The sequence below is a fragment of the Mastacembelus armatus genome, chromosome 3, assembly GCF_900324485.2.
Source record: "Mastacembelus armatus chromosome 3, fMasArm1.2, whole genome shotgun sequence".
Classification (NCBI taxonomy): Eukaryota; Metazoa; Chordata; class Actinopteri; order Synbranchiformes; family Mastacembelidae; genus Mastacembelus; species Mastacembelus armatus.
Window position 1 is genome coordinate 27388220 of NC_046635.1, and position 15263 is coordinate 27403482.

At 39.1% G+C, this 15263-nt stretch overlaps 1 protein-coding gene across 3 annotated transcripts in view; it reads left to right on the top strand.

Annotated features, from left to right (window-relative positions):
• il16 (interleukin 16) overlaps positions 1-10888 on the top strand; it is a 29914-nt gene extending 19026 nt beyond the window's left edge. For 2 of the 3 annotated variants that reach the window (XM_026293368.2, XM_026293369.2), the window contains exons 16-26: positions 121-344; positions 527-664; positions 819-971; positions 3068-3164; positions 3801-4966; positions 5444-5595; positions 5845-6010; positions 6956-7057; positions 8024-8255; positions 8405-8533; positions 8760-10888. In XM_026293368.2, coding sequence (XP_026149153.1) covers positions 121-344; positions 527-664; positions 819-971; positions 3068-3164; positions 3801-4966; positions 5444-5595; positions 5845-6010; positions 6956-7057; positions 8024-8255; positions 8405-8533; positions 8760-8992 — 2792 coding nt within the window. In that variant the 3' untranslated portion in view covers positions 8993-10888. The remainder of the gene's footprint in view (positions 1-120; positions 345-526; positions 665-818; positions 972-3067; positions 3165-3800; positions 4967-5443; positions 5596-5844; positions 6011-6955; positions 7058-8023; positions 8256-8404; positions 8534-8759) is intronic. The other variant, XM_026293367.2, reaches the window with a different exon arrangement.
• The last annotated feature ends 4375 nt before the right edge of the window (positions 10889-15263 follow it).

Genomic DNA, 15263 nt, shown 5'->3' on the forward strand with positions numbered 1-15263 from the left:
CCAGACATCAAATGTACTTATTCTCATTAATTGCAAATAATACAAATTTGCAATAGATGCTGATGTGCTATAGATAATGAATGGATCTTAGGAGACCCAAATCAGTTTTTTCTGTTCCAGGGCTGCGCAGACTGGAGTCTTGTTCTCATGGCCGACAGAGATGTGAGCAGTGTCTGGAGAGGAGTTTCAGTCAGCTGACAGTTCGACGAGCACAGAAAACCATGACCCGCTCCCGCAGTGACAACACCAACAGCCACCACCACAACCGCTGTCTCACCACCCACAACCTGCACAACACGCACCATAACCCATCAGCCCGGGTCCACAGCCTGGACACACCCAAGGTAACAGATTTAATTAACTGCTGCTACTGTTAGCACTACTGCATTCTCACACAGCTCACATATTTTCTTGTAATTACCTGTGCCCTGATTTTTTGACGTATGATTTGATTTTCTTAACTGAATCTAAGTCATCTCCTTTTTTGTTGTGTAATACAGTGTCTCATTTTATCCACGTCCTGTAGTCTATGACAGAGACATGGTCGGACAACAGACTGTCAGTGCCTGTGTATCCTGATGAAGATTATAACATCCCATACAACTCTCCTGCTGCCAGCCTCTCCAGCCAGCAGGCCCTGGACCTGGCTTTTAGGGCCAACAAGGTAAAACAACATCCATGTTTCCTTAATTCTTTACCACAAAACTACAATATCCTTCTCAGGCCCCAAACGTACTTTACAACTTTTGGCCAAACAGTAGATTAAATTAGATTAGATTAGATGCATACCTTGAATACAGCTATATGTGTATATGTAGTCCAGCTTCAGAGTGCGTGCTGCTCCACGTCGGTACTGCTGGCCTCAGGAAGTGACCAGTGAGGAGGGTTATAATGGAGGCTCCAGTGGCTCCAGCAGAGGATCCCCAGTTAGAGAACAAGGATTGGAGCCCTCATCTCACACCAGCTGCCAGGTACAGCATCTGAAATAGAGCTGCTGCAAAACAGGGAATTAAAGTTAAAATAGCTGTGATGATAGTTCAATCAATTTATTTGGAGTACTCTTTGCACATGTGAAAGAAATCATTGTTGTTTGGTGCATACACTTTAATAATGATTTTAATTTTCTTTGATTATCTACTATAAGAGTGGTTTTATTTGTGGTAGTAGTGGTTTTTAACTAGAAAAAGAAAAGGGCCTCAAGGTGAGCAGGACCACACTTGACTTTCTGACAAAAACATGTGATGGGAAAAGTGGTGGCAGTCAAGGCAATTATGTTGAACAGAACAGTTACTTTACACTAAATTTGCTTACAAAATTAATTTTCTAGATAGAGTCACATTTAGAGACGTTTAGAGATAAAACAGAGTCACATCTAACATTATGTGCAAAATGGTGTTATTAGTATGTAGTATGTGCAGGCCTAAAACTCAGTTCAGGACATGTTTTCATCAGCCTGGATCCATGACTAGAGATCCAATCTTTGCTTAATTTCATTCATTACTGATCATTAGCCCCGGGCTAAAACAACACACTAACTGCATTCTGTCCACTGAGCATTCCAGGACAAGCAGAAGTGCAGACATCAGAATAAAGGGCTCAACCAGGGCCCAGTGTTTAGAAACAGTGTTCAAACCAGAGTAATCTTTACAAAACCACACATCATGCAGATCATCCTAAAGGACAATTACATCGTCAGTCATCGTGTGTAGCTTGAACTGTTACTTCATGGCTTTTCTCATTACAGCACCATCTTGTGGTCACATAAACAATAACACATGAGTATAATGCTCCATAAATATAAAACAAAAATATACTAATAAAATATTATGTTCCAAACTAATCGTAACAACAAATCCAACCCAGAACTGTAACCCATCGAGTCTGTGGCAGACAGCAGCATAGCATAACTGTGTCAGTGTACTCAGTTTTATCTGAATCTCAACCTGTGTTTCATTTCCTCTGAGCCTCTCAATGCACTAATCATTCTCCTGAAAAATAACAACATGCTCCTCTCCTTCCACTGCCTGCAGTTCTTCAGCAGTATATACAAGGCCTTGCGAAAGATCCTGAGGTTACTCTTAAGGAATGTATGTGAAGTGTTGTGGCTTTCAGTGTTTTGCTAGTGAACGGATGTTGAATGCTTTTGATTTTTATGATTTAAAAAATGTAAAGCTGTCAGTGACAGTGGGGCGTTGTAATAATAATTTTCATAGTTCTGTGTTTTATTGCTGTGCATTTCAATTTGTATTGACGATGTTCATGTAAAGAATAACCCTTTTCTATAGCCCAAAAGATAAGAACTACAGCAAACAGTACTAGTTTTGTGCTAGTTATATTCATGTATGTGCTGGAATGAAGTTAGCCAATGGTAGTGGACAGTGCTCTCTACATACCTGTGGATAACTTTATTCTGCTTTTCAGTCAGGTTTTAATAGATGTGAATAGAACATTGTGTCTGGACAATCCTACAAAACCCTATGTTAGTCTTGATCTTTTGTCACATTCATTGGAAAGGTTTTTACAGTTCCTTGTCTAGACAATCCTGCATGAGACAACTATATTATAATCAGGAATGAGGAACAGTTATAGCAAATCTGTGACTCTTGGCAACTCTGGTTTCCTGACTTACCACCTCACCATAACAGGCACACTACTTCCTGCACTGTCAACGAACATTGGCACCAAATGTAGATTGTAACATAGCTCCTACAGATACTGGGCTGGTGTGTAATGTTCAGGTGCATGCACATGCTTTGGGTCAAGTAATGTAGGTGTGTATTCTTCTCTGTTTGTGTATGAGGCCTTGAAAAGACATAAGAAGTTGCTTAAATCTGTGTGTGTTTGTGTGCATGTTATATCTGTGTGCATGTGCACGTCAGCATGGAAACAGTGCATGCTGCATGGCCTTGGGCATCATGCTAGGTTAGGTTAGGAGCCTTTACTGGATGAGTGGAAGCCGTACATCAACGTGGATGAACGTCTGAGCAGAAGCATGTAAATATCTATGCACCTCTCTGTGGTTTCTGCTAGAGAAACTACTGTGACACAATACTTCCTGTTTGTGCAGCAGGAAGGGGAACAAATAAGAGAAGAGACAGAGGGGAGCAAAGAAGATTTCCCTCATCCAGACGCTGCAGCCTGTACCGTCAACAGACTACACACAGGTAGGAGACAACTGCTATTCCCTTACATTTACGTAGCCCTTACATTTACAAGACTGAAGACTGTTGTTCCAACAACATGACAAAAAACTGAACCTGGTGCTGTGATTCTAAGTATTTCAGTGGAAAGCAGTTGAAGTTCCACTTCCTGGTGTCACTAAAAACAAAATGTACCATTTTAACTACAAAAGCCTGGTCATTTATAATGACTTCCTGAAATGTTCTACATACAGTCCCAGACAATTTATCCTAACAACTGGGGGATCTCTAGCACCATCAGAAGTTTCACAGATGTTTTTGAGTCAAATGTCTCAACTATTGGATGAATTTAGTTCATGCAGGATGAACTAGAATCACAACTGCAAACTGTCAAATTTCCCAGAGGCCTCAACTGTCCTTTGTGTTTACTGCTACTTAAGACATGTTCCTGCTAACAGAGGAAACATTATACCTACCAAATAACAGCATTGTATATTGACCTAGTGAAAATGTAACATTCTAAAAGCAAAATTTACTGGCATTTCCCTGTGCGATGACACCCTACCCATCATGTTGCTCAGTGTGAATATGCAGTAACATCTAATATCTTTGAACACACGGTCATATCTCAGACTGTTCGCCTTTCCCCTGCATTGACAGGTGATTCATCAGCTGTGCTCTGCTCTCAGACAAAGAGAGGAGCTCTTAGGAGGCAGGCTCGTATTGAACAACATACCCAACAGCAGCTTCAGGATCCCTGGATTCGCCTTCCAGACAGCTCCCCTGAAGAGCTGCCCAAGATCTACCATCACCACCATCACAACCAACACACTGCAGACACCACAAAGCCTCTCAACATCCACAGCAAGCCTGCCACCATGAGTGACGAGAAGAACACTCCCGAGCTTAATGGTTCAGCCACAGATGTAACTTCAGATTCTCCTTGCGACATGACTCCTGAAAAAATATCTGAAACTCCTCCAGGATCAAAGAAGGCCCCCCCTGTGGCACCCAAGCCTGCCTGGTTTCGCAAGAGTCTGAAGAAAATTCGAGATGAGCAGGACCAGAAGAAGCAAGTCAAACCTGCAGGGCAGAGGTCCAGTGTGAGCTTCAACAGAAGCTTTGGGGTCAGAGGTGCTTCATCTGCAGCCAACCTGTCAATCAAACAAAAAATCCACTCATTTGAGAATTTTTCTACTCCAGAAGGTCCAGAGAAAGGGGTCAACAGGACACCTGTGGCCCCTTCCACTTCCGTTCCTGTGATGGAGGAGTCCAGGAGTCACCATGCCTCACATGAAAATGATGGGAAGGGCAAACATGAAATTCCCAAAGAGTCAAACCAATCTGCATTTGTTATGAAGAAAGACGACACCATCCCTGCTTTACCCTCTACTATCACCTCTTCCACTTGTGAGTCTTTAAATCAAACAGTCAAGTCCTGTGAAGATGAGCATCCCTTCACCCAGACCACGACAGATATCACACCTTCTGACACCATCAGAACTGATCTGGATTCAGAGAGAAATGAATCCCATTCAGCTCTACTCGATGATGACATGAATGTCTTACCATCCAAACAGCAGTCTGAGCTACAAAGAGAAGGTCTTAGCAGGTCCAAAGAGTCCAAGGATCTTTGCCCTGCGATATCTGTGAGATCCAATCAAGATGATGAAGAAGGTCCCACTGAAGAGATGGAGGATTCCAAAGTACAGAGTCATGGAAACCGGCAGAGCATTACTGAGAGTGCTGCCCCACCCACAGACAGCAACTCCATAAGAGGCCTGGAGGAAGAGAGTTTAGGGAAAATTCTTGCCTTCAGTAACCAGGTAATCTGACGCACTTTGCTTTTTTATGCTCCTCATCGGTACCTTCTGTACATTATGCACAGCATCAACAAGCTAGGCATTATTCAGAGGGCAATAATTACAATTTTGATCATAAAATTGTCATGACAAAAATTATTTCTGAGATTTAGCAACATGGCACCACTTTCTATAACAAAGGTCACTGGGTCAAGAACCATGAGCAACCGGATGATCAGGTTGAAAAATCCTCACAATGTGTCCACTGATAAGACCCACAGACACAAACCAGTAAATTACAGCATGTGAAATGACATATATCACGCTGGCCAATGTAAAAAATGTGAGCACAGATATAAGAGTAGCACAGATCATGCCAGTTGCATTTGTTTGTTTTTATGTCATTATTCAATTAATTATTTACCCCAGATATCAAAGTTATGGTCAATCAGACTTTATCTTAATAAATTGCATCACATCAATGTGCTGCTTCTGTTGCAGGTTTCACAGGCGTTGATGCGTTTTCCACTCGTACACACATGCCATGGAAACCCTCACTCCCCAAACCTGCAGGACGACGCTGCAGACGATGTAACTCACCCTCAGGAGTCTGAACCTGCAATGGACAGCACCGACAGAGGATTCTCTGTGAGGTAAATACAGACAGCTACAGCTGCCATTGTACTGACTCTCCTACACAAGACAAAGTGGCCTGTTTTATATTCATGAGGAAGTGGGTTTAGCTTGAAAAAAGATTTCCTGTTTGAGTAGCAGTGAATGGTTTTAACTGTCAAAACAGATGTTAAATGCAGCACTCTCATACATGCACAATGCTTAGAGGTGTGAAAATGACATTATCATTCAGCTTAATCTCTAATGTGTTTTAATCTCTTTAAACACAGCTTGGCCTCACTGAGGGAATGTACTATTGAGAGAGGGGAGGGAGGATCTCACAAAGAGGGAGCAGTCACTTCTGCTTGTGCTCACTCTGTCATCTCAGCCATCCCTTCACAGGAAATCCAGAAAATGATCCAGGAAGTCAAAGCTCTAGACGAGGAGATGCTGAAGGTAATTTTCACTTGGTATAACCCAGTTCCACCAATTAATCTTTATGAAGTTACAAAACTCATTCTGCAGCTATTTTGGTCTTTAGAGCTGGTTAACATAGATGAAGTAACACTATTTCCCCTGACACTGTGTTTCATTCCAAATTTTGTAATTCACTGAGACATTATTTACATAGTAATATACAGAATGATGTAAAACATTCCAAATCCCTTGAATACATATTAATCTTGAACATATAATTATGAGACAAGTTAAAAAACAGCCAGATTTCAGGTCAGTAGTAGCTTCATTATCTGTAGGTTTCGCCTTTTCTTTCTACTAGAAGCATTTGTTGTACATTCATGCACCTGATATTTCTACAGTGCTCCTGTACTGGAGTCTAGTACAGAGTCTACTGTGTCATATCGTTACTGTCTCTGACCGCTGAAAGCTCAAAAGCCCAATCTGTCTTTATGATAGATTTGAATAACATCTGGCACACAGGTCCTGTGTGTATATCACCTCATGCTTTACATGTGTCCTGGTCAAATGGAAATGTGTGGCTGTCTGGGAGCCATTGTGGCTGTTAACACTTTCAATTGATCTATGAAATATCTGAACAACTGTTGGATGATCATGTGACATGTACATTCATGGTCCCTTAGAATCTGTATCTTTAATGATTTCCTGTGAAGTCATTAGAGTTTGCTCAGTGCTTTTGTTTGTGACCAAATAGGCTATCACATTTTCAGTAGAGCTTCACTACATAGCTCTGTCATTGTGTGTGTTATTCCTGTGTTTTTTATGCTTTGGACAAACCACTACATTTGGAGAAAGGAATGACCTAAGAAGTAAACATTTTATGGCTGTGAACAATTCTTGGGGGCTCAGTGTCAAATGAACAAAGCAATAATAAATGTAAACTGAGCTAATCAAAAAGGGGTGACACTGCCGTTTCTCCCACAGCAACTGCTGGACATCCATGTTGTGATTCTACACAAAGAGCAGGGGGCTGGGCTGGGCTTCAGTATTGCTGGAGGGTCTGACCTGGAGAGCAAGGCTCTTACAGTAAGTAGCGCTCGCTACAGATTCGCAGTGATGACATTAATACGGGTGAGACTGAGATTACAGTAGTGACTGTAGTAATAGTAATGACAAAAATTTATGGCAGCACCAGGATTTTAAATGATTTAGAATGAGAATCAATTTTGAAAGCCTGTATTTTTTTGCAGTATATATGGATATGCTGCATTACTGCAATACAGACCAAATGCTGTATTGCAACAGTTCACTGTTCTTGTATCCACGACAAAGTTTCAGATGAATGTTCTGTATGAGTCAGCTTCCCAGATTCAGCTTGACATATAAATCCTCTAACTTTAGAAATGTTTTTCAAATAGCCCTAATAAAAACTGCCTTTGGTTAAGACACTGACATCAGTGTATTTGTATCAGAGTTCGATTCACTTGGAATTGATGATATGATTAACCAGTTTTTCAACTGTAGGAAAAAAGAAAGCTGTAACCTGTTGTTTGCAGCCTGTTTAGTTTTAGACAGAGCAGTATGGTAATGTGTTAATCACATGTGCTTGTGCATGTGCTTTAAAATTCATTGCTAACAACATTAGCTGTACTTACATGAATATAACACCTTTGGTTAGTCTGTGGGAGCTCACGTGTCTGGAGATGTCAGACATACTCACACTGCAACTTCTACTACAGTTCAGTTCTTATTATGTCAAAGCTTTGGGAGAAAACGCAAAAACTGTGCCTGCTTTTTATATGTGCATGATATGCACCGAGCACATTGATATAAAAGAGTTACTTTGGCTGCAAACTGAGAAAGTGATCATAGATTAATAATAAATTAATTTGACTCATTGTATTGATCTCATTAAGTTGAAGAAATTAATTAGAGAACAAGGCATTTGCCAACCAGCACCATCTTGTACTTCAGGATACTTATTATAAAGAAGTGAAGATTTTCAAACAATGTTACCTCTGTTCTGCATTTTCACACCGCCTGTTCCCGCAGGTCCACAAAGTGTTTCCCAGTGGCCTGGCAGCTCAGGAAGGCACCATTCTCAAAGGAGATGAAGTGTTGTCTATAAATGGACAAACACTGCGTGGTGTCACACACGCCGATGCCACTGCTGCTCTGCGTCAGGCCCGCAATCTGACGCTGGCTGTAGTTGTTGTCTGCAAGAGAGCAGAGGAGGAAGGAAGAGAGGAAGCAGGCTGCAAGATCGAAGAGCCCAGCTCTACAGGTGAGTCTTACCAAAACACACGTGTAGTCCTAACAATTCAGATCTGTGAGCCAGATTTTACTATTCTAAACTGAAGCAGAATTTTCACTTTATGCAGATACGTTGTGTAGTTAATGGAGGCCTAAAAAAAGTCACATTTTGTGTTACAGGGGAGGAGCAGGGAGCTCCTGTGAGTGTGGAGCTGGAGAAAGGAGCTGGAGGAGTTGGTTTTACTCTGGAGGGAGGAAAAGGCTCAATCCATGGAGACAGGCCTTTAGTCATCAACAGGATCTTTACAGGTACGCTCGTGTGATTTAAGAGTCACATGTAATCCAAGAGCCATGCTTCTTTATAAATTAGCAATAATCTACTATCTGTGTTTAGTTATTGAAGCTGAAAATTAAAGAAGAAAATGAAGAGAATTCAATTCAAAATTCAGTTAATCCAGTTGGTACATATTGATCTTAAAGGAGGAAAAGAAATGATTCATTTCTTCAGCTAAAAATGAGCCATTTTGTGTGTCAGGTGGTGCAGCAGAGCAAAGCGGTCTGCAGTGTGGAGATGAACTGCTACAAGTCCAGGGAGTCAGTCTGCAGGACATGACTCGCTTTGAAGCCTGGAATATGATCAAGGCTTTACCTGAAGGACCCATCACAGCCGTCATCAGGAGACGGCAGGGGGGGGGCAGAATGAGACGCAGCAGCTGGAAGAAGCTTACAAATGAAGAGGCCAAAGAAAAGAAAAACAGCAGCACTTAAGGCACAACAAGTAGCCTCTCAAGTATCAGCCAGTCAGTGTGGTCCACTGCACCATTTCTACTATTTTTATATCACATTTCTGACCAGATAAGGAAATATATATATATAAAAAATTCTGCTTAACCAAATCCCCGTCAGTATTCTTTACCTTAGACAGCGGTTCCCATGATGGATCCAGTGAGGTCTATGGCACATCTTGCACACTGTTTTACACAAGTACACAAATTACTAAAACTTCTTTTGCTTGAACTACAATTGTTTTAAATTAAGGAATGTCAAAGGTAACATACTGCAGGAAGCAGCTCATTTGAATCTGACTGATTGTCAGGACATGAAGAATATATCTGTTGAGACTGAAAGCAGTTTCATTTCAGACAGTTCTCCCTAAAGTGTTATTTTTGACAACCCTTCAATATTAGTAATTTGAAATGTTAATATGTTAATTCATGCAAACAAATTAAGTCCATCGAAAGCACAAAATAGCAATTTGTGAGCTTAGGTTATTGATTCAAAACCCAAATTTCAGAAACTAATTCATTTTTAATTTTTACAATGTCTCTTTTCTCCATGACATATCTTTGGCTTTTCTGAAAAGTTATTCTTTGGTCATGTTCTTGTCTCTAGCCTGAGTCTGTACGTTCTCTTTTTAAAATAAATAGTATGTTTATATTAGCCTAAACTATGACAGTAAGAGGAAGTAAACGTTCTTTAAGAACACTGTATTTAAAAAAATATGTTATTTGCAGCTTTAGGTCAAATTATTGATCAACATCCTTGCAGCACATTTCATACCACAGCAGTGATGTGAACCACAGTTTAATCTATTCTATCCATTACAGTACAATACAAAAAGCCACATAACACATCATGAAATATTGTTTTTAGCTAATGTGAGGCAGGTGGTCTCAGATCGTCCCTCACCACATCAGCAGCATTACAAACCCATCTGACCCACCTCACACATACACAATTTGAAGGAGAAGGGAAGAACAAAGTATAAGCAAAACAAAAAGCAACACCAACACAGAACAATTCAACCTGAAACAAAAGCCCTGCACAGAATCAGTGCTGCTGTTGAGCTGGATTGATACAATTGTGACGTGTTTGACGTACAGGTGTTCATCAGGTGTCGTTTGTAATGCTCCAGTATATTTAAACGAATATGCTGTTGTGTAAGCAAAGAGAATTATATATATATATATATATATCAGACTAAATTATTTTTCTCACCAATGGTACTGTATGTATGTGGAAGCAGATCAACCACTGTTAAGCACTTTTGTTGACTGTGGAGTTTGACCCTCCTGCCATTTTACAAAGATAGTTGTCAAACCAAACTCAGCTGGAATGTAGTTGTATTTTCTGAGCATGCAGTGAGACATCTTGACCACAGAAAAGATTTCTGCAATCACACACATTTAAAAAATTGTAGAGAAATGATCCACTCAGCCCCTTCTGTGATCAGTGAATGTATTTGCATATTTATTGTTACGCACAAAAGCACAATCATATTATTGACATAGTGAGCAAGCGTCCAAGGGCTAAAGAGTTTATAAAGCAGGGAACTTTAGAGAGAATGAAATAAACAAAACACCAACATTTTATTGAGCACAGAGCAGATTTCTTTGCTCAAAATCAAACATTTTTGTGTGGTAATAATTTCTTTTCAAAATATAAATCTATGTATTGCAATCCTTCTCTGTGCTTAAAATCAACCATAGTCCACTCAGGATTACTACACAAATAAATGCCACAGAATGTATTTTTATGAACCCCAGAAAACATTTCTTTTAATTAAGGTATGCTTAGAAGAAAAAAATGAAAACAGATGTTTATAGACTCAGTTACATCTGCTGTAAGAATTTAAAATAATTTGTATAAACTGTTTAAAACTAAGCTGAAGTCTGTGATATTTATTCTCTTGAAATGTGAGAACTCATATACTGCAGAAAAAGAAGCCAAGTGGCTGCTATAAAGATATTGCTAAAAATGATTTTAATGCTGGAGAAATACAAAACAAACTAAACAAGAAACAGATATTTTGTGGTGAGACATGTAAGACACTCAATGTAATGAGTAGCAGCAGTTGGTCTCAGAGTAAATTTAAGTAAATTCTCAACATTTGGCAGGTGTCATTTCACGTGTTCTGTTGTTGGTCTGAATTATTCAAGATGTTGAAGAAAGTTCAGTGTGATCAGAGGATGTAAAGTCAATACATGCTGCATATAAAGATAATAAAATGTGCTTGGGACAGCACATTTAGTTCAGTTTACAGTAAACAGTGTCCTCTAGTGGTGAGACTGGGGGAACTGCTGCTGGTGATTTTGTAGGTAGTTCACAACATTTTGTTGGCAGTGCAAACGTATAGCAGACAACAGGTGCTTCCTATACGCTGGACAAAGACCCCATACCCATCTAGTATTGACAAGTGATCAGTTTCTGGGTCTCTTTCTTAGATCAAGAAAAATGCCAGGTATTGTGTGTGTAAATGCCAACAGAGTGCAATCAAAATAGAACACAGTCAGATCAGTCAACACATTTGGAGGTTCTTCAGAAAGACGTAAAGGACGTCTGTACGGTTTGACCACATCCTTAAGATTGATAACACAGGACTAATTATACATTTTAGACATCAGTACTTGGATATCAAATTCTAGCTTATTACAAAAAATATAATAATTTATTTAATTTCAATGTATCTGTGAAAGACTTGATATTGTCGAGTTGTCAGTTAAATCTAGACTAAATATTTTTGGTTTTCTTTGAGAGGAAAATAAGAGATTTAGTCAGTTTAGTCAACTAGACATTGATGAAAAATAAAAAGGATGAAGTTGACTCTACACTTTCATATGACTCTCCTTCCAACATGATACTTAACTTGACATATCCTACATTATATTTGCTGATCATCAAGTCTGCCAATTCCAACTGTTGGAATATAGGGCTCCAATCATTATGTGGGCAAAGAGAACATTTATTAAAAGTAGGTCTAAATACTGAGACCTGCCATCAAATGTCATTATTACGATAATATATCTGTATACAGATCAAATGTTAATGCCAGGTGGCGATAGGATCTGCTTCCCTTCCCTTTTATTCCCAATGAGATTTCTTCTACTTTAGCACCTACATGTATGTACATTTAAACAATGCCTCAATAAAATGAATACCTGTCACAACAACACATTAATGAAAATACCTTTTGATTCACACATACAAAACAAAATCTCATGCACATCTTGGAAATGATTGTGTGCCATTAAGATTACTGGCTTTTCTGTGAGGTATGAATATGTTACAGTTCAAATGGAAAAAAAAGTATAGATAAACCATATATGTATACTTCATATAGTGTATCATACACATGCCTGCTCTAGAGAAGGTTGGTAGCAATGGATGACTACACAAATGAAATTATCAACCCACCTTCCTTGTCTCAGATGCTGATCTTTAATTTGTCTGACATACTCATTTAAACTGAGGGATTTTGTAATAAAATGCTAATTAAGTTACCGCAATATATTTAATCCAATTTAATCCTTTTCAACCTTAATGAAACAGCAACAAAGGAAAGTTTACACAGTATTTAAAGATGCAGCATTTTCTTATTCCCTCTACTAAAGTGAATCTCAGATTAATGTGACACATTACAGTACATTTGTTCCTATTTATTATTGATTCCCTGAAGAGAAGTATAGCAGTCGGAGAATGCGCTTTCGCATATAATACTTTTAATATTTAAAATGTGCGGTGCTTTCACAACAGCAACTACAGGCATCAGTTTTTCTTTCAAGTACTGTAACTTTAGATGTTTGTGTGCACATACACAACTGAAGGTTTTTTTTTTAGTCTACAAATTATTATATCATTCATTAAGGTTTGCTTTTGGAACACTTGGTTTTGCCCCTGATGACCATTTTATTAAGCCTGTAAATTTCAGCACTGCTCTCTAAAAGTATTTCATTTTACTACACTCTTGGAAAAAAAAAAATCCTTCTTCACAAAGATAGTAATGTTCAGTTTGTGTTCAAAATGTTTCAGAGGAGTTAATTTGACAGTATGGTCATTCTGCAGAATGTATTTTATTTTGTTGTTGAGCTGTACTGTATTTCTTTTTTAGTGTGTGTGTTGTTTTACCCTGGACCCTTTAGGTCTAATAGAATTTGATGAAGATGATGATAATGATTATACTGACCAGTGTTTGTGTCAAACCTGCTTTCACCAGCTATGAGGCAAAAAAAAAAAAAAAACCCAACATATTATTTTATAACACAATATCGATCTATCACTTTAACATGAGCTGCCAAAAGATGAACCATACCTGTTCCGGACTTTATACAGATTAATACGGCAGATGTTTATAAAGTTTGGTCAGATTGGGATCTCCTAAATCAGCAGCTGCTCGCTGGCTGTCAAATGTCATGTAATTGACTGAACAACATAGTCAGCTGAGTCGGCTCTAGTGCTTCCAAACATAAGTCAGGAGTTGAATGCCCCCTTTTCCATCTTGCGTAAGCTCTGCTTACAGAAGTTGACTATGCATTAAATATGTCAAAAGTCAGAGAGTGAGCGCACACACACAGACATGATTTTTTTGACTCACAGCTGGTGAAGACGTTTTCATGCCTAAACAGTGTTTGTCCGCAGAACCCTAAATAAACCTAAATTGAATATGTACTCTATAAAGAAATACTCTAAGAAATTAGTCGACGTTTGTCCATCCATTTTTTTCTTTGAGATGAGAAAAATGAATTAGGTGCAGTAACAGCTACCTAGACATCTAGCTAACTACTTACACAGTCTCTGCAACATGTGTGGCTTTGAGTATAAGTTGTGCTGCTTAGCGGCTCATATTGTAGAGTAGAAATATATAATCCACTTTAGAGGGGGGAGAAAAGTTTAACATTTGTGACTGAAGTTATGATGAATGTGTAAACATTTTGATTTTTCACTCATTTCCCATTTTTTTTTCACCATATGGAAATCTGATTAACTTTAAAGTGCTGACAGTGAGGTGGACTTATGAGACACACAGTGTGACAGTGACGTAAATGTTTCCAGTAATTAATTTTTCCTATCAGCGACTGAAACTAGACAAATATTAGTTACATCCTGAATTAGTTCACACATCCAGGCAGTGTGTGTTAATAATAATAATAATTTTATCTTACTGTATCTTAAAATGAGTGCTTCACATTTGTTCACAATGCATCTCTTGAATTTTAAAAGGTCTAGCAGAGAGCCTGAAAATTCCAGTCACGTGTTTAATCAAATTTGTGAGAAAAGTTAGCTCAAATACACTGTCACTATGTTCAGCCTGTAAGACAAACAGCAGGTGGCTGACTTGGCTCTAACATGAAATCAGCATGAGGGTATTCAGAGAGTATACAGTATATGGTGAAAAACAAAGGGAAACATACTTCAAAAGCCAATACCATGAGAAACGGTAAAGACAAAACATGTTTCTGGGCAGCACTTAACATGTCCTACTCCAGGCATTCTTTTAAAAAGATGTCTGCCCTGTTTAAAAAAGTCCACCTACAGTGGGTACGGAAAGTATTCAGACCCCTTTAAATTTTTCACTTTTTGTGTCATTACAGCCACTTGCCAAAATCAGAAAAGTTCATTTTATTTCTCATTAATGTACACTCAGCACCCCATCTTGACAGAAAAAAACAGAAATGTAGAAATTTTTGCAAATTTATTAAAAAAGAAAAACTGAAATATCACATGGTCATAAGTATTCAGACCCTTTGCAGTGACACTCATATTTAACTCACATGCTGTCCATTTCTTCTGATCCTCCTTGAGATGGTTCTGCTCCTTCATTGGAGTCCAGCTGTGTTTAATTAAACTGATTGGACTTGATTTGGACAGGCAAACGCCTGTCTATATAAGACCTTACAGCTCACAGTGCATGTCAGAGCAAATGAGAATCATGAGGTCGAAGGAACTGCTCAAGGAGCTCAGAGACAGAACTGTGGCAAAGCACAGATCTGGCCAAGGTTACAAAAGAATTTCTGCAGCACTCAAGGTTCCTAAGAGCCCAGTGGCCTCCATAATCCTCAAATGGAAAAAGTTTGGGACTACCAGAACTCTTCCTAGACCTGGCCGTCCAGCCCAACTGAGCAATCATGGAAGAAGAGCCTTGGTGAGAGAGGTAAAGAAGAACCCAAAGATCACTGTGGCTGAGCTCCAGAGATGCAGTAGGGAGATGGGAGAAAGTTCCACAAAGTCAACTATCACTGCAGCCCTCCACCAGTCGGGGCTT